The 22503-nt window shown below is 39.2% G+C and overlaps 2 protein-coding genes across 14 annotated transcripts in view; one reads left to right on the plus strand and one right to left on the minus strand.

Annotated features, from left to right (window-relative positions):
• Window positions 1-9714, plus strand: part of st3gal5 (ST3 beta-galactoside alpha-2,3-sialyltransferase 5) — a 41980-nt gene extending 32266 nt beyond the window's left edge. For all 13 annotated transcript variants that reach the window (XM_058798088.1, XM_058798077.1, XM_058798078.1 and 10 more), the window contains 4 exons: window positions 6541-6878; window positions 6987-7173; window positions 7260-7418; window positions 8944-9714. In XM_058798088.1, coding sequence (XP_058654071.1) covers window positions 6541-6878; window positions 6987-7173; window positions 7260-7418; window positions 8944-9201 — 942 coding nt within the window. In that variant the 3' untranslated portion in view covers window positions 9202-9714. The remainder of the gene's footprint in view (window positions 1-6540; window positions 6879-6986; window positions 7174-7259; window positions 7419-8943) is intronic.
• Window positions 9715-13607: 3893 nt separating this feature from the next.
• atoh8 (atonal bHLH transcription factor 8) lies at window positions 13608-20624 on the minus strand. The gene is given in 4 exon segments (XM_058796991.1): window positions 13608-14192; window positions 16010-16201; window positions 18754-18929; window positions 18932-20624. Coding segments are annotated over 4 exon segments (645 nt in total). The 5' UTR covers window positions 19203-20624; the 3' UTR covers window positions 13608-14186.
• Window positions 20625-22503: the final 1879 nt, after the last annotated feature.

A 22503-nucleotide genomic window follows, 5' to 3' on the forward strand; every position in this document is an offset into this window, starting at 1 on the left:
TGATATTAACATCTGCCGCCTCACTGAATGAGGACATAAATACATGAACAACATCTCCAGAACTGCTCTGAGAGTCACTTCATGAGTAAACCGTCTGCTCTGAATGCTGTGGCTCTGCTAAAGCATACGCTGACAGCATCATGTGATTCTTGAGGTCAGTTTATGAACAGTGCTGGCTAAGGTGTTAAGGTTCAGTGTTAGAAGTACACTACTGTATGAACCATTATATAAATAATAACTTTCATTAATAAATCATTAACAAACATTGCATAATGTTTAACTAATCATTACTTAATATATATTCACACGTCTAGAAATATGAGATAAATTGCTTGTTAATGTTAGTAAACTTATTAAACATTACCAAATGATTAACAGATCATTAATGTAAATTGAAATACTTGCAAATGTCATTAAACTTTCATTTCATACGATCATGCATTTTTTTTTTTAAATCTTCAAATGATTTTGACAGACATTATACAATGATTACAAGTTTATTTGTTAATGTACTGTTGAATGCTTACAAGTGTCATTAAACTTCAGTTCACACATTAGCTGATGCTCGTTTTTACACTTACAAATATTGTGAAAATATAGCTTAATTAGTCATTTTAAGCGCTTCACAAACTATTCGTGTTAATATATTCATTAACTCATAATCAGTCTGTAAAGGTCATATATTTGGTGTTTGTTTGTTGTGTAGACTTCTACTATTTGCGCATCTTAAATCATTAATTATTTGTTAATGTTTTTGCAGTACTCAATCTAAAGTTGAGACTATTCATCATTTGTAAATGTTTATAAACATTTACTAATTTTTTAGTGTCTTTATTGGCACTGTACTTTTAGCTACTTTAACAACGTTTGTGTAAAGGGAAGTTAGTTAAGTTTAGCTAAATGCTTGGTAAAGACATGTCACACATTGTAATTTGGGTGCAAAACATGTTTTTAATCACCTCAACACTTATATTAGTATACTGTTGTGTATCATTAAACAGAATATTCCTTGAGTCATACATCAACAGGAGGGGGGAGGGGGGGACAACAACACATTTTTAAGAAAACACTTCATTTATCAAAACAATGCAATATAAACAGATTGAATCGTGTTCTCTTATAGTAATCAAACTGACCCCTGGCCTGTACACTTGTTGACCCCTAACACAACCCTAAACCTACCCCTACAAAAAGTAAAGTGTTACTGAAATAAGAAAACAGAGTATGGAAAAACATTTGATTCCTGGATATTTCCCGGTGCTGTTTTTAAAAATATAACATTGGGAATTTCTGAAAATGAACTCATCATGCAGGTGTTTTTTGTGCATTTGGAGCAGGCAGCCAGAAGTTGAATGATCGATTGCAGATCTGTTTGTCTTTACCTTAAGCCAGTTTATGTTGAGCTGCACTAAATGAGTGAATGAGTGTTTGTCTGAGTCCATCAGACCAGCAGCCGAGGAAGTGTTTAAATCAGACTGTCCGATATCTAACCACAATTACAGTATCAAACCCAGTGTCAGAGGTGAAGATATGCGCTATATAAACTTACTACGATATAACGGTCTTAAGAACTAGTCTGACCACCTAGCACTTAGGTAATCGGTCTTACTTTGGGATTCAAATTAGACCAGTCTATATTTTTATGTAAATAATAGGGGTGTATAACGATCCATTGATATGGATCAATACATCGATCAGATGTCTAATGATGCGATGTATCGATGTGACACGTTAAATATCAATATATATAGTATAAATAGGCACATTTATTTTAGCACTGCCCACATTTTCATGCAATGTTTGCATTATTGCCAAATGTGAATTCTCATTCAATCTCACGTATCCAGACTCAATTTGAAAACTTCCCGAAGGCACAAGGCGAGACTGAATAACTTTTGTAACATTAATAATGATTAATTTATTTTTAAGTTATACAGTGTTATTTTACATTTGATTATTAAATTTATGTACCTGAAAATTTATTTTAGGCCTACTGGTAAAAACCTGAAAAGCACTGTTTATCTAATTTGTGTCTTTGTTCTATTGTATTTATTTTCTGCTATTGCTTGTAATTTGGTTATCTTTAGAAAAGATTTTTAGCACTGAGCCCATAGTAGCAGCCAAGGTCTTTAAGTTTTAACAGCTTAATTTTAGTGTTTTTATATACAGTTAGGCCAGTATGTATTTGGACACAGGCAAGTGTCCATAAGTTCAATTTCAAGGGACCATAAGTAATTGGACAATTGACTCAAAAGCTGTTTCATGGACAGATGTGGGTTATTCCTTCATTATTTCTACATCAGTTAAGCAGGTAAAAGGTCTGGAGTTGATTCTAAGTGTGCCACCTATCTCTCAAATGGACCATTGACACTCTATCTACAATCTCAATTAGGAGTGTCAATGGTCCATTATCGCGGAAGATATTATTATTATCGCGATTATATTGTCTGCGTTGTTTTTTTTTTGCGTAGCTTTACTGACAAGATGCGCATGACTATCGCATTCTATTAAGCGTGCAGCCCTACTTCTGCCTGCACTTCTGCATAGGGCTGGGCGATATTGACCAAAATTCATATCTCGGTATTTTTGGGATGAATGGCGATATATGATATATATCTCGGTATTTTCTACAAAGTGGAAGAAATAAAAAATACAAAAACAGGGTTTTCTTCCCTATTTGAAAATATGCAGCTGCACAACATAATGTAAATTGTCAAACTAATAATAATAAACAATTGAAAATAAAAAAAATATATGCATTTATCTCTGAGAATGTGCAAAAACAACTGATAAAATTAAACTAAATAAACAGCTCTGATGTGCAAATAACAATGTAAACAACAGTAGAAAACCTAACTAATTTGTCAGAACAAGTAGGTTGTTTTTGAGGTAGAACTTCATTACTACACAAAATATTGTATAGTATATATCTGTTACAGGTTTTGTGCAAGGAAAACTAGTCTATCAACAGCTTCAGACTTCAGGGATGCCCTGTGACAGGTTACAATGTTACCACTGCAACTGGAAACTCTTTAAGAAGGGGAACTGGTTGCTGGTACCAACAGATATTTCCTTGCCAAGTGGCTCAGTGCTGGAAAGAGAGTTTTGTGTTCCGTCCACCATTTGAGAGGATCGGTGTCACTCTCTACATTAACTGAGCTTGAAATTATCTTGAAAGTTCAGTTTCAATTGCCTCCTTCCTTGTGGGTGTGGTGCTCTGCTTGAAGAAACTTGCCAGTGACGACTTGCTGTTGGTGGTATTATTGCTCCTTGGTCTGTAGGCGTAGGCACACTGGGTACTCCTGGATCAGGCTGACAGCTGCCCTGATCGGCCATCAGAGATTCTGCCTCCATAACAGCTTGGTTTTTCACTGCATTGATCTTTTCACTTGGTATGTATTTGTCCCTGAACCGTGGATCCACAAGTGAAGCCATGTCCAACAGATCACTAGTTGCTGGGTCAGTGTGCTTGGAATTAAGGTAATCAACAATGCAGGTCTTTATTGACCCTCTTCATGTGACAGGAGACTTGTGTTGAAAAGGTGTAGTACCGGGTGTGTCTCACTCGTCCTTAAAAGTGAAGCTGCGGGCTCTTTGACCGCCCCCTGGTGGCTGGCTGCAGTACAGGTCATAAACCCTGCCCTCTCCATGTAAACGAATGGGACTTCAGTCAAAATAAAAAAATAAATTACACTTCCAATACAATTTTCCGAAATATGGTTTTAGTAATTTAAGGTAGTTGTTATCACGCTGATATATGTTCAATTGTTCGTTTTTGTGATAAGTTTGATTTTAGCTAGTAATTTGATGCTATAAAAACGGGGCGTGTCGTTATGGTTGATTGGGTCTGCGGGAGTTTGATTCCGCGGCTCCACCTCACGACTCTACTGCGCAGACTCGGGCTCCGAATGATGTCATTTACTCAAGATGGCAGCGGCCATACTGAGATGTATTCGCTTCACTTTTCTATAATGGAAGGAAGCGGAGACGCGTCGTCCATCTTTTTTACAGTCTGTGTGTAGTACAGGTCTGACATATGAAATGGTGACACACTCCTCACCTGAAGGGGTTTCAGAGCCTTCTGAATTGACTCCAGGACCTCGATGTTCTGTCAGGTAGGAACAAGATACCTGGACTTTTTGTCAGCAGACAGGACTTTTGTGATTGCTGCCTCCTGCTCCAGGAACCTCTCGATCATTTGTTGCCGTGATCCCCCGCGTGTGGCTGACTCAGTGATGAGCTGGTGAGCTGGCAGACCCAGCTGAATCTGGACCTCAGCGAGCTCTCTTCTCTTCTCCCAGCTATAGGAGAAGCTGCTGACAACTTTCTTGCACAGAGAAATGGCCCGGGTGATGCGGTTGTCATCCATGGCGTGCCCTATCAGAATGAGAATCAAGCTTATTAGGAATAATAAATGCTCAAAATGAACTCTCATATAGCAGCATCTAATATTACACATATCAAAAACAAAATAGAATTGCAACAACAACAAAAAAAACAAAACAAATAAAAGAGATAAATTAATAAAATAAAAACTAACCAAACATTGGAAGTAAGTATAACGTATAGCAATCTATATCACAACTATAGTGTTGTTATGGCCAAAAGAAATGTAAAACCAATTGATACATCAGTATGCAGTATACATCAGTTTATTAATTAATAAACGTTATTTATAATTTATAAAACACTTACAGCAGTTGTATATGCTTTCCTTTCTTTTTTTAAATTTAAATAGGCAGATCACCAGCTGTGTTTAATATGGATGTGTGATGAAAACTACACGTTTAAATGTTGCTTTAACATTAAATACATTTTCTTATGCTCGTTAGGCATTCAACTGTAGGCAGTTATTACTGCAAACAATTATTTTACTGAGCATAATACAAACTTAGCACTGCATCCTCAGCCACTTCTGCAGTTCAACCGCTTTGGTAACGTTGCTGCCATTGTCGGTCGTTATAGCAACCAGCGCCTTCTCATCGAGCTTCCAGTTCACAAGTGCATCCTGTAGGGCTTCAGCTATATATGCTCCCCGGTGTGGTCTTGGGAAAAATAGCTGGTTTGGAGACACGCAGTTTTCACTTCCCAGTCTTCAATAAAATGTATTGTCAAACTCATATGGCTCACATGTTCTGCTTGACCATATATCGGTTGTCAGCATGAAATGAGCCACTTTTGCGAGCCGGTCTGAAAGCTTCCGTCTGACATAGTGTACATTTCTGGCAGGGCTTCTGTTGCAAAGTACTTTATCTTGGGTCAGTGGTTTTTAGCAGCGTTTTAAAACCTTCCTGTTCCACTGTTGCAACAGGATCCATATCTTTAGAGATGTGGTAAGCTACCGCCTTAGTTATATCACGCCATCTGGAACTTTTCTTTTCGTAAGGCACGCAGCGGGTAAAAGAAAATTCCAACAAGCTTTGTTGTCGGACAGAAACCTTTTCGGGCTGCTTAGTCTTCGTGGCTGAGGTTGTAGAAGATGAAGCACGAAGTTCTAAACACTCATCATATTGCACTTTATGGCGATTTTGTAAGTGGTGGAAGAGATTTGATGTGCTTCCACTTTTTGTCATTATCGTTTTATGGCATTCCTTACAGATGGCTTGTTTTTGCTGCTCATCAGATCTTTTAAATCCAAACCATCTCCAAATAATTGAACCATTGTTTTTCTTTTTACTAAACAAGTCATCTTCTGCCGTGTGGACCGGTGCTGTTTTCCTCCATGTCACAGGCGAATTTGTGATGAAGTGGGCGGGGCAGAGTGAGAGCTGGGGAGGTTCGCATCAAACTATAGGTGTTTTCAGCTTAAAGCGACACTGCGCATGTCATACACAATCGTTCTGCACAGCGCCACTTCAAGTCGAACACACCCATATCGATATAAACGGTATTGTCTAATCCCGTATCACGTTGAACAAAGATATCGATATATCGCCAAAACTCGATATACCGCCCAGCCCTACTTCTGCATGTGATTTGTCTGCTCAGATCAGTGTGGGAAGAACAGCATATGGTTGGGAAGAACAGCATATGGTTAGAATGAAAATATATTCCTTATCTGCAAGTCATTTTGGATAAAACTGTCCACTAAATGAACAAATTTAAATTCACTCTCTGACAGTCGCTGCCGCTTATAGAAAAGTAGAAGTGCCCTGATAGCAGTGCTATGCAACTTTTTGTTTCTAACACCCGCTTGTTGCAGAGAATTGAAAAGAAGTCAAGTGATGTGATGGGGGGAAAAATAAAAACTTTTTATTTCTCCCTAAAACTGGAGTTATGAACCACTGACCTAAAATAAGCATGTTCAGGGAAAATATCAAATGGCCTAGGACTGAGCCCTGAGGCACAACATACTTGACTTTTTTTGAAGGGGTCAGATATTTAAGCAGTGTCAGGTAGGATCTAAACCAGACTAGTGCCTGTCCACGATTGCCAAAACATGAAATTAATTTACTATATTTGCTGATGCCCTGTTTACCATGACGTAAATTTCACAAAATAAATGTGCATATGCATTAAGCAGTGTATTTTCACTTACAGCTTGTCCAGTCCTATGTCCAAAACATACTAGCCCAAGAATGCAGACCTTCTTTTGCCCGACATAGAATGGAAGTTGAACATCACATCTCCACACCAGTGCTAGAGCCCTTCTTGGACAAGAACACTCATCTGAATGAACAAATATTCCAATATCCCTCACCGTTTGGTTTCCTGGACATGAAGAACGAGCTTCAGGAGATCCTGGACCTCCTACCAGCCTCTTCTGAGGAAAGACGTGGAGGAAGGGACTGTCGTCGATGTCTAGTGATTGGAAATGGAGGGATACTGAAAGGACTAGGACTCGGACCTCTTTTTAACCAGTTTGATCCCATCATCAGGTGAGAGTCTTAAATTGTCAGATTTTATCTAAAGGATGTGTGTGTGGGTTTGTGTGTGTGTGTGTGTGTATATGTATATGTGTATATATGACTCTTGTTTGTGTGCAGATTGAACAGCGGTCCTGTGCGAGGTTTCAGTGCAGACGTTGGGAACCGCACCTCCATCAGGATGAGTTATCCTGAAGGCTCCCCGAAGGTCTGGGAAGACATGGATTCAGATCTCAGATTTGTGGCTGTGATCTATAAGCCTGTCGACTTCCACTGGCTTCGTGCAATGATTACCAAGACGTCCGTTGTGAGTGCTTGTTTGCGCATCAGGCAGATGATTGTCTTGATCAGTGCAGTATGTCTGAATGTCACATTTAACATGTCACCTTTCAGTCGCTGTGGGACTGGCTGTTTTTCTGGCAGAATGTGCCGGTGAGTCTCCCGCTCAAGGCCTCCCAGTTCCGTCTGCTGAATCCAGAGATTATTAGAGAGACCGCTTTGGATCTGCTTCACTATCCCAGTGTTAGAGAGCGCCTCTGGGGCTGGGACCAGGTGAGCTGCTTTTCATTGCTTTTATAAGGGGATTATTATTTTTGGTTTATATGTAATGGTAAAGTGATTATATTTCGTTTAGTTTTTTTTATAAAGTTAATTTATAAAACACGTTTGGAGCACTTGTTGTTTGTTAAACGTAAGTTGTTTTTTTTGTTTGTTTTTTAGCTGATCATAGCCTATGTTTGATCAATTTAGCCTTCTCAAATCATCACGACTTGCCTAAAATAAAATCTATAGATATAAACAGTTCAAGCATATCACAATGTTAGTTTAAATGTTTGAACTATATAAATGTGCGCTAGGTGCATATCTAATCGTTTGTGTGAAGAGTAGAAGCTGAAGCGCACTTTGCAGGACATGGAAGCGCCAGAGTTGTCACTTAAAATACATCGTAACTTTTGCTTATAAAGGTAAGAGTAATACATCATTCGGAACTGTAAAGGGTCTACTTTTATTTGTGTGCATTCACAATATCAACAAAACGTTGTGCTTTTATAAAATAAATAGGAAAACTGAGGATGGCTTGCAGTCTCGTCTTGAACAGGAGCGCTTCACAACGATGAACCGTAACTCAACGAATTGAGTCACAAATATCCTATAGAAAGCTTTAAATTACTACTTTAAAACAAAATAATTCAAATCGAAAACAAAAACTTTCATTATGTAATCTGTAAAGATGCATTTCTCTCTAAAGGCATGTCCAATGAGGAGATGGCAAGTCATTTTTCATTACCGTCTAAAATATAAAAATAAGGAAAAGCCTAAAACAGGCATGGTTGTAGTTTTTCTGATTTTTATGTTGCTGTACTCTGAATTCCTTAAAATTGAAAGGATTTTCTGCAACACAAGTTTGTCTGATATGTGAATTATTTATTAGCCTATTTTTTTAATCCATGCAGCAAATGCTTTAAAAATTACTTTATTGCATTCCAGATGATTTTGCATAACTTTTCACTATAAATTTTACGGGTAGCTTGAATGTAAAACATTGTCATGAATTCATTGTATTCCCATTTGTAAAATAGGCTACAAATTAATTGTTGTAGTCTAACCCGATCTCATGAAAGTGCGTGTAGCACGATTTTGTCTTTTTTATTTGTAATGTTTATAAGCAGCAATTGACTTTGGCATGCAAAAGACTGATACGTTCATTATTAATGGCATGGCTGGTTCAGTCGACAGAAATACGGGACACACGGGCCTACAATTCACTGCTGAAATGTTTGCGGGGCAAATCTCAGGTCAATCTGAGAGCTCATGGTACGCACAGTGCGTAGTACAGCCGTACACCTGCAGGCGCCACTGTCCAAATGTATCAGCTGTTTGAACTAATTAGTTTAATGAATGACTGAAAAGTTGCCGCCATCTAGTGGTTTTCACAGAGTGTCATTTCTTTTTTTCTTTTCTTTTTTTCAAATAATATTTCAATATTCAATTCTTTCAATTTTTTGCATATGAAATATTTCATAGCATCAAGTGTGTGTTTAAAATCAATTCTTAAAATGTTGTGTTCCCTCTACAGAATGTCCCTACTTTAGGAGTGTCTGCGCTCAATCTGGCAACATACCTGTGTGATGAGGTGAGCTTAGCAGGCTTTGGCTATAACCTCAGCCAGACAGACGCTCCTCTCCATTACTACGATGACAGACTCATGACATCCATGCTAAAGGAAGCCATGCATGACGTTCAGACCGAGACTGATTTCCTCAAGCGCCTGGTAACGTCCGGCAGTATTACTGACCTCACGGGAGGAATCCACTGCAACTTCTGTTCAAGATGACTGTCTTCTGCTGAGGGACAGACTCTCACAGTGGCACGTGTGAGGAAGAATTCAAAAGTGAGGGAATAACTGAAAACAATCACTGACACACTGCTGAGTATTTTACCATGTTTAAAGCTGTGATACTGATGCTCTGACTGTTCTGATTTTTATCAAATATCACAAAAATATTGAAGTTTTAGATTAAACTTTTAATTTTCATTTTTAGTGTCTTTTGTTTTAAAAAGCTATTTTGCCAAAGTAAAATATATTATTTAAAGCAGTTTGGTACAAAATCAATGCCCCTTTTTTGTTTGAGAATGTTTATATTAAGCAATAAAATGTAGGCAGATTCTAGTTGTCTGAACTTGCAAAATATTATAATTTGTAATTTTAATTATGCATATTTTTTGTTAATGTTATCTGTGTTATCTATATTTTGTTATCAGTGCAATAACTGTACTTTTCCAATAGATGGAGCTGTTGTTGTAGTAAATACACTGAACAGACTAGTAAACGTCTAGTAAAGAGAAACGACATTCATCTTTGATTTATTCTTCATGTGAGGTCGCAAAATTGCAGAAAACTGTCCCAGGCTACATTTGACACGTGATAAATTGATTTCTTATTTCCATTTGCCTTTCTCTCATGTGGACACACACACACACACACACACACACACACACGTGTTCATACACAAGATACTAAAGTTTCCTTTCTGGCTCCTGCCACTATTTTGAGGAACTGTAATGAGCTAAATGGTCTCCAGCTAAAGACTACAGCGGTCGACTTCAGTCTTCCTGTAAGTGTAGATCTTTTAAATTGTTTGTTGTTCTTCTGGGCTGATAAACGTTAGCCGTCTTATTTCAAGAGTGCACGGGACAGAATTTATCTCTCAAAAGAACACAGCGGGAGTTTCAAGAGTGTTTGGGTCATTTTCAATTTTACTTGCAAGTCCTAAGTAATGAAGAAATATTACTCACTGATACAATTGTAAGACAGTGTTCAGATTTTCAGATTTTCACACTTCAGTAGTCAGTACAACCATTTTCACTCTCTCCCAGTGTGTCGTTTCAAAGCAGTTTTACAGAAAACCATCTGTTAGCATGTCTTTTCTATTTAAGGCGCAAGGCACATTGTTAGTTTGTGCTTCATCAATGATTTTTTTTACTGCTGTACACACTAATAAACTATTTTTTAAAGTCATATTTGATGTTGATAAAGCATTTAATATTTGGCAGAGAGCATGGATTTCAGTTGTCAATGATATCTACATTGATAATATTTTTTTCCCAGCTTTTTTTGGTTAACACACACATTCTCCCTTTCTAGTGTTCATTTTTTTTAGATACTTGCAGTTGTTAAACTCATTTCCTGACTTTCCGAATCTTCCACCAAAATCTCATCTAGATTGAATTCTCAAAGTCCCCTTAGATAAAAAGGGTGTATTGCCTATTCCATACAGACTGATCCCCTCCTTTTCCACTCCTCCTCTCATTTATTCAACAAGATCAGACCTTTGCCTCACATTTGAGGATGAAACTTGAAAGGTTAGAATTGTGAACCCCCAGTAGTATTACAGCACACTGTGAGTTTTTGTTTTTGCCATCTGATGGAGAGTTTGGACTCGGAAACAGTGATGTGCAGTATCAGATAGTGCTGTAGCTGGAAAGAATTGCAGTTGTCTTCAAATCGCAGAAGTACTGTGTACAGTATTCAGACAGGTGGATGTGATTTTCATGATATTGAGGAACACCACTTTTGGTTTCATTTATGCCTTAAAAGCCCTGTGCTGGAACTGAGCCACATATTTGAATGGGGTCACACTTTTACGTTTCTGCGTTTTAATGCTTTTCTTCCCTTTAGCTGATAAGACAAATAATTTTTAAAAAAATGTCCTTTGGTTTATTTAATCTCTGTCCTGTTTCTCCTTGCCTAGACAGCAACTTGGAAAACATCTTCCAGTCTGTCCCTGTATGAATGAACTCAGTGATGTTACGCATGTAGAAAGAGAGGGGGCCCAGCATCGACCCCTGTGCTACCCCACTGGTTAAACACCCCTTTATTATGCCCCTTTTTACAAGATGTAATATAAGTCTCGGGTGTCCCCAGAATGTGTCTGTGAAGTGTCAGTTCAAAATACCCCACAGATCATTTTTTAATATCAGTTTGAAAATGCCTATTTACAATAGTATTCTAAAATGCTTGATATTTTGTAACTTGTGGAAAATCCTATAAATAAAGTAATTAAAAAAAAAAAAGAAAATGCCTATTTTGAGTTTTGATGCATGTCTCTTTAAATGCAAATGAGCTGCTGTTCCCCGCCCCCTTTTCCAGAATAGGGCTGTCTTTACAGCTCATACCTCAGATAATCTGCTGAAAGACATCTGTTTGGTTTTCATTGTCACATCTATTGCACTGAAAACTTATTTGCATGTGTTTTAAAGCCATATCAGTTTAAACATGATATAGGGTTTTCTGAGCGCACACATCCGAAGCATGCGCACAGAAAGCGTCTGTCACACAGCACGTGAGTACTAAACTAAGTTGTCTTCCATGTCTTATTGTGCTTAAACTGTTAAATACACACATCTATGTGGCAGCAGTGTAATATACAGTAAATAAATCCACTGCTCTCTTGTCTCCTCTGAGGCTGGGACTCTAAACAGTGCTCTGTGCTCATTAGTTCAGCCAAAGACAGAACAGGGTTCAGATCAGGGTTGCCAGGTTTTCACAACAAAACCAGCCCAAAACTTTTCTTATTTTGAGGGGGTCCACCAGTAAAAATCACATTCTAGGGGTAAAATACACATTTTTGGCAAGGTTCCAGGGGCTAAATATCAGGTTATTGGGGTCGCTTCAACCCACAGACATGAAAAACAACCTGCGGCAACAGTGTTAAAGTAGCCCAATTCCCGAGGACTTGGCAACACTGGTTAGCATGCTTTGCTCAAACTTTCGTCATGGCATTAGAACTGATACAATATTGTCGCTTGCGAAAACACGATGGCTATGGGTGGAAACTTGCAGATTAAGGGGCAGTAATATTATAAGAAGATCTCCTTTCTATGTCACAGGGGAAGCAAAATCTGAGTAGCTCGTTTTTTCACAAGCTTGCAGAGAAAGGCTTACCAAAATATTTACTGGGTTCTATTTCACATTTTCTGGGTTGGTAGATGCACCGGGGACCGATTATAGCACTTAAACTAAACAAAAAGTCAGATTTTCATGATATGTCACCTTTAAAGGAAATCTGCACAGCATAGGACATGGAAAAAGACAAATTGTTTTGGAATCTTTAAAAAAGTCACTTTAGGAAATGTGCAGGTTTTTCAGACTTCTCTCACGTGAGATGGAAGCAGACTATCAGTGGTGAGGTCAGTGAAGAAGACCAATACTCCTGTCTCTGAGTGCTGTCCTTCAGATAGAAGCAATGACGTATTCAAAGACTGCAATGTGAGATCTTGACGTGGTGGACAGATGGTCTGAGAAGGGAATGAAAGAATCCATGTACGTCCATTTTAAATAGCCAACTCTGAAGGCATGTTTACAGCACCGCTTAAAACAGCGTCTCTCTGTCTCTTCCAGGCGGTATCAGCTGACCGTGGTAAGACAGTATGATCACAGGGTGATTTGTGAGACATACAACACCATGTGAGGTTAAATGATAGAATTCTGAACACATTCCAGAATCTTACTTCACACATAAAATGTGTTCTATTCATAAAATACAAGAAATACTTTAAGTTTCCTTGAAATGTTAACATATGGCTCATAAAATGTTCTTTTTTTCAATCGACTAATTCTTTGTTATATCACGTGATAACAGACATCCTCAAATAGAAGTAGATGTCTGATTTCATGACTAATAATCTGACTCCACTTCTCCATGCTATTTCAAATCATTTTAATGGACATTTTTGATGTTTTCACAAAAGAGTTCAATTTATCAAAGCCTAACAAGGAAATGAAAGTGACCAGTAGGTTTGGCTTTGATGAGCAAATACAGAGGCTTGTCTCTGCACACAGACGACTGCTGAGCTGGCAGCCTCTAAAATCATCACGCAACCTGTCCAAAAAGATGATCTTCTGCCACCTACAACCTTAAAATATCAACTAAATCATAATCAAAAACGCTTATATAAACATTTATCCAGCAGTATCACTCAATGATCTCATTTATGTACTATTTGCTGAATGGTGGAAAAAAAATAATTTTTGTGTGTGTATGAAGAACAACAACAGATTCTGAAATAATTAAATAATTCATTAATTTGTTTTAATGACATGATAGATAGAGGCTTGCTTGTGAATCCCACCTGGGTCAGAATGTTCAGATCTGGTTCCTCCTGGAGTCTGATGTTTTGGCAGGTCACCAACAACTGCCTCTTAATGCCTTAGAAAAAGCAGTTCTTCAGTCATGAAGATAAATTCTTGGACTACATTTAATTACAACAAAGTATTTCAACAGTAAATACATTTATAAAATACAGTCAGCAACTGTTTAAGAACAAGAACGATTGTTAATACAAACCAAATGGAAGACGAGAGATGAGTGCTGAATTTATTATATGCATTTTCATTTATATGATTGTTTATGATGTATTTGATGAAATAAAGAATAACAATTATATGGATTACAAAAAGGAAAGAAAATGTGCGCTTTCTTGCACATGGCAGGACATTTTTGACAGAATTTGCACATGAACTTGTAGCTTTGTATGATTTCTTAAACCGTATAAGAACACTGCAAAACAAACAACAATAAATAACCAGTCTGCTGCAACAATGGAAAATGAACTGATTTCACATCATCTGTGTTTCTGCTGTGCAAACGTTGTAGAATAGCATATTATTCAGAGCCTGGAGCGGTTTTGCTGTAGTAAAGTCAATAGTGCAGTGTAAAATCGCTTTACACTTTCATTACGAGGCTTTTCCCGCACGGGGAGAGTGTCTTCATGTTGATGGATTGAGGTCCTTCTTTCTCCACCTTCACTTTCTTCATTTTATTCCTGTTGTGACAACAACAACAACAACAGAATCAATGTTAGCTGTCAAGACACAACAAAAGCATGCTATTCTGACTAGATATAGCAGGCTATTCGTTCTGAAACGGACTTGTTGCATTGCAACATTCATGCACATTTCCATGTTCGCTCAGTGCTTTTCAAGCCTCTGCTGTGCCAAAACATTTTTCCCCTCAGACTCACTGGCTCTACTTGACAAAGGGATTTCTTTCTTGGCCGGCGCCCCTCCTCCTCCCGTTTCCCCTCGCCTCTGTAACAGCTGCTCCGTGGAGCCGTATCCTAAGAGAGTGATGAGCGCTGCGTTTTTATTTCAAAGTGTTTTTTTGGAACAGATGGCCAAGGGAGAACTGGGGAGCGGGCCAAGAGCGAGCTGGGGAATGTGCCAGTTCCTGCAGGAGTGCGTTCTCTGGGCTCGGCTCGCGTGCCTTCCCCCTGCCCTCTGCCCTGAGTGGCGCCAGCAGGACTTCCCAAGCAGCGCTGCGAACATCTGGTGTCTGGCTCTGACGGGACGGGGGGAGCGCATGAGCTCACATGCCTGCCTTCACACACAGCCTGCTGGCTTCTCATGTGTGCAGCTCTGTCACAGCTGCTCCGTTGCTGCTAATAATCTCATTACAGGCGCTCTGAACTCTCCTATCAGAGGAAAAGCGCACTACGTGAGAGTCATGAGCGACATAGCGCTGCAGGAAAGCAGGACTGCATAGATGGCCGTGTCATAAAACTCCCCCAAAAACACATCAATCACTCCATTAATTCGGCCACAGAGGAAAAAGCTGGCGGAACACCCAGTCCTGCTTTGACAAAAGCTGATGATAATTTCATTTAATGGGATAGTTATTAGGCGAGGGGAAATTCCCTCTAATTGGTACATATACGCACATAATGTATGTTCTGCCTTGGTTACTGTTATCACTTGCAGAAAATGGTTACACTTTATTTTGATAGTCCACTTTAGATATTCTACTAACTATAAGTAACTTCGTAACTACATGTCTGCTAACTCTCAGTAGGGTAGGTTTAGGGTTAGTAGAATAAGTTGACATATACTTGCAAAGTTTCTCATAGTCAGTGTGTTTGTTGTATGTTGTGGACCCATCAAAATAAAGTGTTAGAAGTTATTAATCAGACAGTCTACTAATACTCTAATGACTGCTAGTTGACATGTAGTTGCAAAGTTACTTACTGTTAGTAGAATCTCTAAAGTGGACTATCGAAATAAAGTGTTACCAATTTTAGTTTACATTTTTATGATTGAATACATTTTTAGGTTTTTATCAACTCTCTAGTCACTCTCTATCAACTCATGCATTTTATGATGTTGACATCAAAACAAGGAATTTGTTTTCTTTCTCTTTGCTTTTTTTTATATCAATATGGTACGTTTAAAACAAGTTTGATAAAAAAAAAAGTAATCTAAAAAAGTAGTCAGATTACATTACCTAAAATTAGCTCTGACTACAAGTCACTTTGCAAATAACAATGTCAACTTATTCTACTAACCCTAACCTGACAGTTCACTAGTACTCTAATTAGAGTTAGCTGACGTGTAGTTGCAAATTTATAGACTGCTGAAAAGTTACTTACAGTAAACAAAAGTCTAAAGTAGACACTTGAAATGAAGTGTGACTGAATGCAGTTGAGTCTTAAGCTTCCAGTCAGCGGTCTATAATTATTCAGTTTGTGGGTCAGTGTTGTGGTTCACATGAGAGCATTTCTAGAGGCACAGGTTGAAATGCACACATTGTTTTCTTGTCCACACTCATGTAATAACGTTTATGACAGTTTGGACACAGACTGGTTACCTTCCTCTTCTTGGAGCGTCCCTCGGCCTGCAGTGTCCGCGTGCACTGCTCCACACACTCCCTGAAGCTCAGCTGGCGCTGGTCCGGCGTGTAGTCCAGGTCTGCCAGCTGAGCCAGCGACAGTATGTAGTTGCAAGCGATTCTTAATATAGCCAGCTTGGAGAGCTTCTGGCCGTATGAGTAGCAGGGCACCTGTGAAAGCAGACGAGGGTCAGCGTGCGAGGAAATGATCAACGTGATGATTATGAGGTCTAGAAAAACAAACAACGAAAATGTATTAATGATTCATCAGACGTCTTCCTCACAGGCAGGTTAGTCTGTTAAAGGGATAGTTCATCCAAAAATGAAAATTAGCCCATGATATACTCACCCTCAAACCATCCTAGGTGTATATGACATTGTTCTTCTTTCAGACGAATCCAATCAGAGTTATATTAAAAAAACGGCAGTGAATGGCTGTTATTTTTCAAAGATGTCCAATAAAGCGCATTTATGACGGTGTATGAATATGCTCGTTCACGAGAAACAACGTTTGTTTACAGGAGCAAAGGAAGCAAAGTTTCATTACTTTACCAAACGAAAACCAGTCTCCTCTTGGCTTATATCCAAATCCTCCCACATTTTTCTTTATAAATCCTCGTTTTGTACGTTTTCCTCTGCGTTCGTCTCTTCTCACCGAAGCTTACGCTACATCGACGTCCAACGTCATCTGCCGGAACGGCCCGTGTCTACGAAACTAAAGATTACTGTTGATATAGCTTTAAATATGGATATTTTTCTTATAAAAAAACGCATTGATTCGCTACAGGAGGCCTTTATTCTCCCCCCGGAGCTGTGTGAGGTACTTTTAATTATGGATAAATGCGCTTTATTGGACTTCTGTGAAAAATACCACCCATTATAACGCTTGGAAGAGCCAGAACAATTTCTGATATGAACTCCGATTGGATTCGTCTGAAAGAAGAAAGTCACATAGGATGCCTCGAGGGTGAGTAAATCATGGGCTAATTTTCATTTTTGGGTGAACTATCCCTTTAACTCCACACAGACCCACACCAGCTGATGAGAACATAACCTGAACTGAACTTTACAGCTGACTCACATCGACACTGGCATTATCAGCACTGACTCGAGCTGAACAATCACATTTCTGCCTTCTGTAGCTGAACTGAATGGATGAACTTCACACTGTCACTGACCTGAACTAACACTGAAGTGACTGGAGCGATGTTCACAAAAAGGAATTGTCATGAAATAGGATTTCATCGAGGTTGCATCATTGATTCTGATGTTTTCCTGCTGATATGACGTGCTATAGAAATAGATGTGATGTTATTTTAGGTGTTTGCTGCAATAATTCAGGACGGTAATGTTCAGTCATTCGCTCTTGGCTATCTTTCAAAACAGAGTATGAGTGAGTGGCCTGGATGTCTTATATTCAGTGAGGACCTTAAGTGCAGTGTTGCGCTTGTTACTCAAAACATGTAATGTATTACTCATTACTAGTTACTCCTTTCAAAAGTAATATTGTTACGCTACTTATTACTTTCTGGCAACAGTAATTAGTTACATTACTTTTCTTTCACGCCCCACAGAAGTTGTAACTATGTATCCTCCACATTAATTTCTTCTAAAATGTTACTAACAATATATTTCTGCCTCAACATTCGACCAAAATCCATACTAGATCGCAGTCAGTTATGATTATACGATTATATTTCACGATGCATTTTATCAAAAGAAGCCACATAAGTTTGTTTTATTTTCTAAAAAGATTTTGAATTCTATTAATACAGTTTATATCAGGATCGGAGGAATGAGGGCAAGCCATGTAACACCAGAGTGAAGTAATGCCACGACTCAGTGTTCAGATCATCTGTTCTCCTCACTAAATCAACGTAATGCAATATTTCCATACGCTGAATGTAAGCTTTTCCATATTCCAAGCTCGCCTGCAGCTCTGGTGACTTCATGTGTTCATGAGTCATGAAAATTATGAAAATAAATCTAGAAATGATTGTATTGTTGGACTTTAAATCAGCGGGGGGTGAGGCATCGGAAGTAATTAAGTAACAAGCCGTTTTATGGATGGTAACTGTAATGTTATTACTGAAATATTATTAGTAATCAGTTACACTACTAGTTACTGCACAATGTAATATTGTTACCGTAACTTCATAAAGGGTAACACTTTATTTGAAGTAACTAGTTGCTGCCACCCAACACTGATTAAGCTGTTTCTCATACTTTAACTTAGTTTTTTGTGCTAATAGAACAAGCTACAAAAACTGTAAAAATGACTTCTTGATAAACTTTCATGGTAAGACTTTATTCTGATGGTCCCTTCTGAACATTAACACCAAGTAACCATGTCAACAACCCCTCAGTAGAGTATTATACTGTCTGCTTCACATCTACTAACTCTTTACTGTGATGGCATCTCAGATGTTCTACTGACTATCAGTGACTTTGCGAGTACATGTCAACTTATTCTAACTCTACCAGTCTACTAACACTCTACTAATACTCTAGTGAGAGTCAGTAGATGTGTGTGCAACCTTACTTATAGACTAGTCAGAATGTGTTAAAGGGACCATCGCAATAAAGTGAAACCGCTTTCACAATAGGACAACAGTCATTTGCTGAAAACAAAGGGTCTTTGCAGCTTACAGTCATTCCTTAGTTTTACTCTAACTTTGACTGCAGTGGATCAGAGCGCGCTGTTGCGCATGCGCAGACTCTACCTGTTTTCGCAGCGCCTCAAAGGCTGCGCTGATGGTGTGCACGCGCGTCCTCTCGCGCGCGTTCGCGAGCAGTCGGCGCGTCTGCTGGATGGCTTTGATCGACGGCTCCCCGGCGCGTTCCCGAGGCGAGTCCGCGCTCTCGCCAGGCGCCTGAGAGGCGGCGCGCGAGGCAACGCTCGCTCCAGAGGAAAGCCCTGCGCCGGAGCGCTTCTGCCGCTGACAGGCTTCTCTCGGAGTCTGGAGTCAGGCACGGCGTTGATCCTCATGTCCACCGCGCCGCTGAACGCGCTGTCGTCGCGCGTCTCTGTCTCTGCCGCGAGGTGCGCGCTCTTGTACAGTTTAAAGTAAGGCAAGCGCTCGTCGCTGACGCGCTTCATTGGCTCCCTGGCTTTGCGCTTGAGTCTCTTGTCTCCCGAGGGCAGGATCTCGCTCAGATGAGGGTTCTTCATCGCTAAAAGTCCAGCAGCGCGGTCTTCAGGTCTTCTAGGAGGAACATGCCTTCTTCTGCTGCTTAAGAGCTCATGTCAGTGTGTGTTTGCGAGGGACGCGCTGCTCCTGCGGTTTCCAGACTCTTGTGAAGTCAGGCAGACATTGCCAGGACATTTTTGTGAATGTGCTCGACAGTTCATCTGTGTTTATTTAGCCTCAGTTAACACAGAAGCCCCTGTTGGTGAGATAAGTCAGCGCCCAGAGAGAGAGAGAGAGAGAGAGAGACCGCCCAGAATAAACCCTTCAGGAGGATCCACGCTTCTCCAGCCAGCGCTTCTAAACGACAAAATAACATATATGACGCTGTTGTCACTTAATATAATGAGCCTCTGTCAGAAAGTAGGTCGCACCGAATTAACGGAGAGGTTTGAGGGCAGTAGTTAATAACCAGAGGAGACGCGGCTGCAGTAATCTTTCCAATAAACTGTAAATATGTCTATAATATTACAGAGTTTTATAACATTATAACAAAGTCTTCATATCAGGAGCTACGACGTGTTTATACTGTTTGCAATATAAACTCTGTAACCTAAATGCAAACAACTGTCTCAGAATAACAAAAAGAGAGTCTGATTGTTTGTTTTATGTAGTCAGGTAGTTTATTGTTCACTATAAACCGCAAAGTTGTTATTGATAAAACAATCAAGTGGTCATATCTGAGTATTGCATTAAAATGTCATGAAATCAAATGCTGTTAAACTTCTTTCATTTCTATCATAAATTCAAGACTGTGTTTACTTCTATGGAAGTGATTGCACACAGTGTTTATGTTTAGTTTAAGCTGCTATTTGTTTTTTTCTTGAATGTAATCCTTGAAAGTTATTCAGACTTGTTGGAATAATGTGTGGTGTTGTAGCTGTAGTACACTCACTAACCCTCGGTTCAGCAGCGGTTTCACTAGCGGCTCACAGATCCTTCCTGTGCTACATCTTTATATAGTTGCTTTAAAGGAGTTGGAATGGAAATTATTTTGAACAAGTACATTTAACCAACAAAATAAAATGTACACTACACCCCACATACTGTTACAACAGACATGTATATAATGAACTGTGTTCTCAGCACAAGAGTATTTGTCAAAGCTACATAAGATATTAATAAAATTTCCTAGAAATATTCTGAACCTCATTTCGCCCAAAGGTTTTTTCTTTCTTTCTTTCTTTTTTTTTTTTTCCATTTCTGTCTCCTGGTGTTTTTTTTCTTTTCTCCTGTCTCCTGTGTCATGCTCAGTGGGGCTTAATGATAATTAATATTGAGTAGAATGTACTGATTTAGTTGTACAGGAATGAGGCCACTGAATAACTGAATTATATTCTCTTCTGCAGGACCATTTATAGCTGAAATTGAATGTGTAATTTTAACTGAAAAGACTGATTTCTGATTGAAAAAGTTTGCTTTTCTCATGTGTACTACTTAAAAGCTGCTTTGCAGCGGACTTGAACATTAAGAATCAAGCGTATGTAAACTCTGGAGCATATGTAAACATTTGTGAAATAACTGAATAAAAAACAATGTGTAATTTTGCAGATCTAGCGAGGTTAATGTAAACTTATGAACACAACTCTGTGTGTGTGTGTGTCTTTGAACTTCTGCATTTCAACCTATGATTTAGCAATTACAATTCAGCAAAATCTGCAATAAATGCAGCTTGTGTGCTTTACAGAGGCCAGAGTCACACTCAAAGCTAATCAGGTTCTGTATTCATGTTGAGATAAGAGGCTGGTGCTTCAGTGTCAGATGAATTCTCCTCAAGATGTGGCTTTCAAACCACATCTGAGTGTGATTGCGTAACATGCAACCCTACTTGCATTCCTTCATTTGGGTGATTCTGAAAGCTCATCACCTCACCAGACATCCCGTGGTTGACCAGACTGTACCAGTGAGGGCTTCACCGCTCCAGCCAGAAGAAGAGTTACCCGAGACGCTCATAACCTCCTGCGTTTCTCTGAGAGCAGTGAGATCTTGGCATGATCCGTGTGAATCTGCTCACTGAAGCCACTTCCACATCATGCCGAGGCTGCTCATCTCTCGTTCCGGCAGCAAGCCTTCAGCTTAAACACGTCACTATAATTAGTTGCTAATCACTCTTTGAGCAGTAGAAACAGTCCTTCTATCCAGAAGCTCTTTGAAGAACAGATTACTTCAGCGTGGGTGAATCTGGCCAAACAAGAGATGAAGATATGTGAGATATCCACATACTAAATAGCACTAGTTCTAAATCTGTAAATGTACCAATATGACGGCACTGACACTTTCAGATGAGAACAAAACTGAACTGAATTAAGCTGAATAATAACACTATTGCCTTTTGTTCAAAATTCATGAATTTTGCCAAATTTGGCACTGAGTTGAATCAACATTGAATCGAGTCGAACTGAATAATGACACCACTGTCTTCAGTAGAGCTGCTTATGGCTGAATTGAACTTGTTTCTGTGGGATTACAAATTTATTTAAATGTTTAATTTAGATTCCAATGTAATAATATACAAACTGAAGAAGTTATATACATTGTGTTTAGCATTTATGGTGAAGATGATGACATCAGATGAACGATTCTGGTTAACAAAGTTTGTAGCACGAGGTCCCTGCCAGTTCCTGTTCTCTTATTGTAAGTGAAATGAGCCAGACGACGGAGACTCTTGCCTTTTGTTTGTAATGGCTCTTGGGGCCCCTGCCCCAATCTTTGGGCAGTTAGGCTGATTAGATTAGGAGTGGTTAAATGGGGCAAGATGCTATACCTGAATACTTCATTTGCATGCTTTAAGGTCGTCACCCAGGTGCTTTGCTTCCATTCCTAAGCACTGCCCCCTAAATGTATTTAAACTACAATGTATCACTGCTTTAGTGAGACTTGGATGACTACAGCGACGCACAGCGAGTTCTCAATAAAGAGTAACTTCTGGATGAAAGATATCCCAACGTCTCCTGGTCTCTGCTTCGTAGAAGAGAAAAGTTCACAACAGATGGTGCCGTGACCCGGATAGCGTTCCAGCTTCCTCACCTGAATCCAGATTGAAAACTTCAAGCTCAAACAAAGATCTGCTTCCAGACTGCATCTTTTGGAATCCAGCGAAAACTTCTAGCTGAACAAAGATTTCCAGACTGAATTTTTCTTTCAACCAAGGTTGTGGTGAGTGCTGTCTCTAATCCAAAAGAACCTTTAAAGACCAGTACAAATTTGTTATCCTCTGCGCCGTCAGAGAAGACTTAACAGACAGCTGTAGGGTTTGGTTAGCTAAGTTATCCTCTAAAAATGTCC

Source organism: Onychostoma macrolepis, chromosome 14 (genome assembly GCF_012432095.1).
Source record: "Onychostoma macrolepis isolate SWU-2019 chromosome 14, ASM1243209v1, whole genome shotgun sequence".
Lineage (NCBI taxonomy): Eukaryota > Metazoa > Chordata > Actinopteri > Cypriniformes > Cyprinidae > Onychostoma > Onychostoma macrolepis.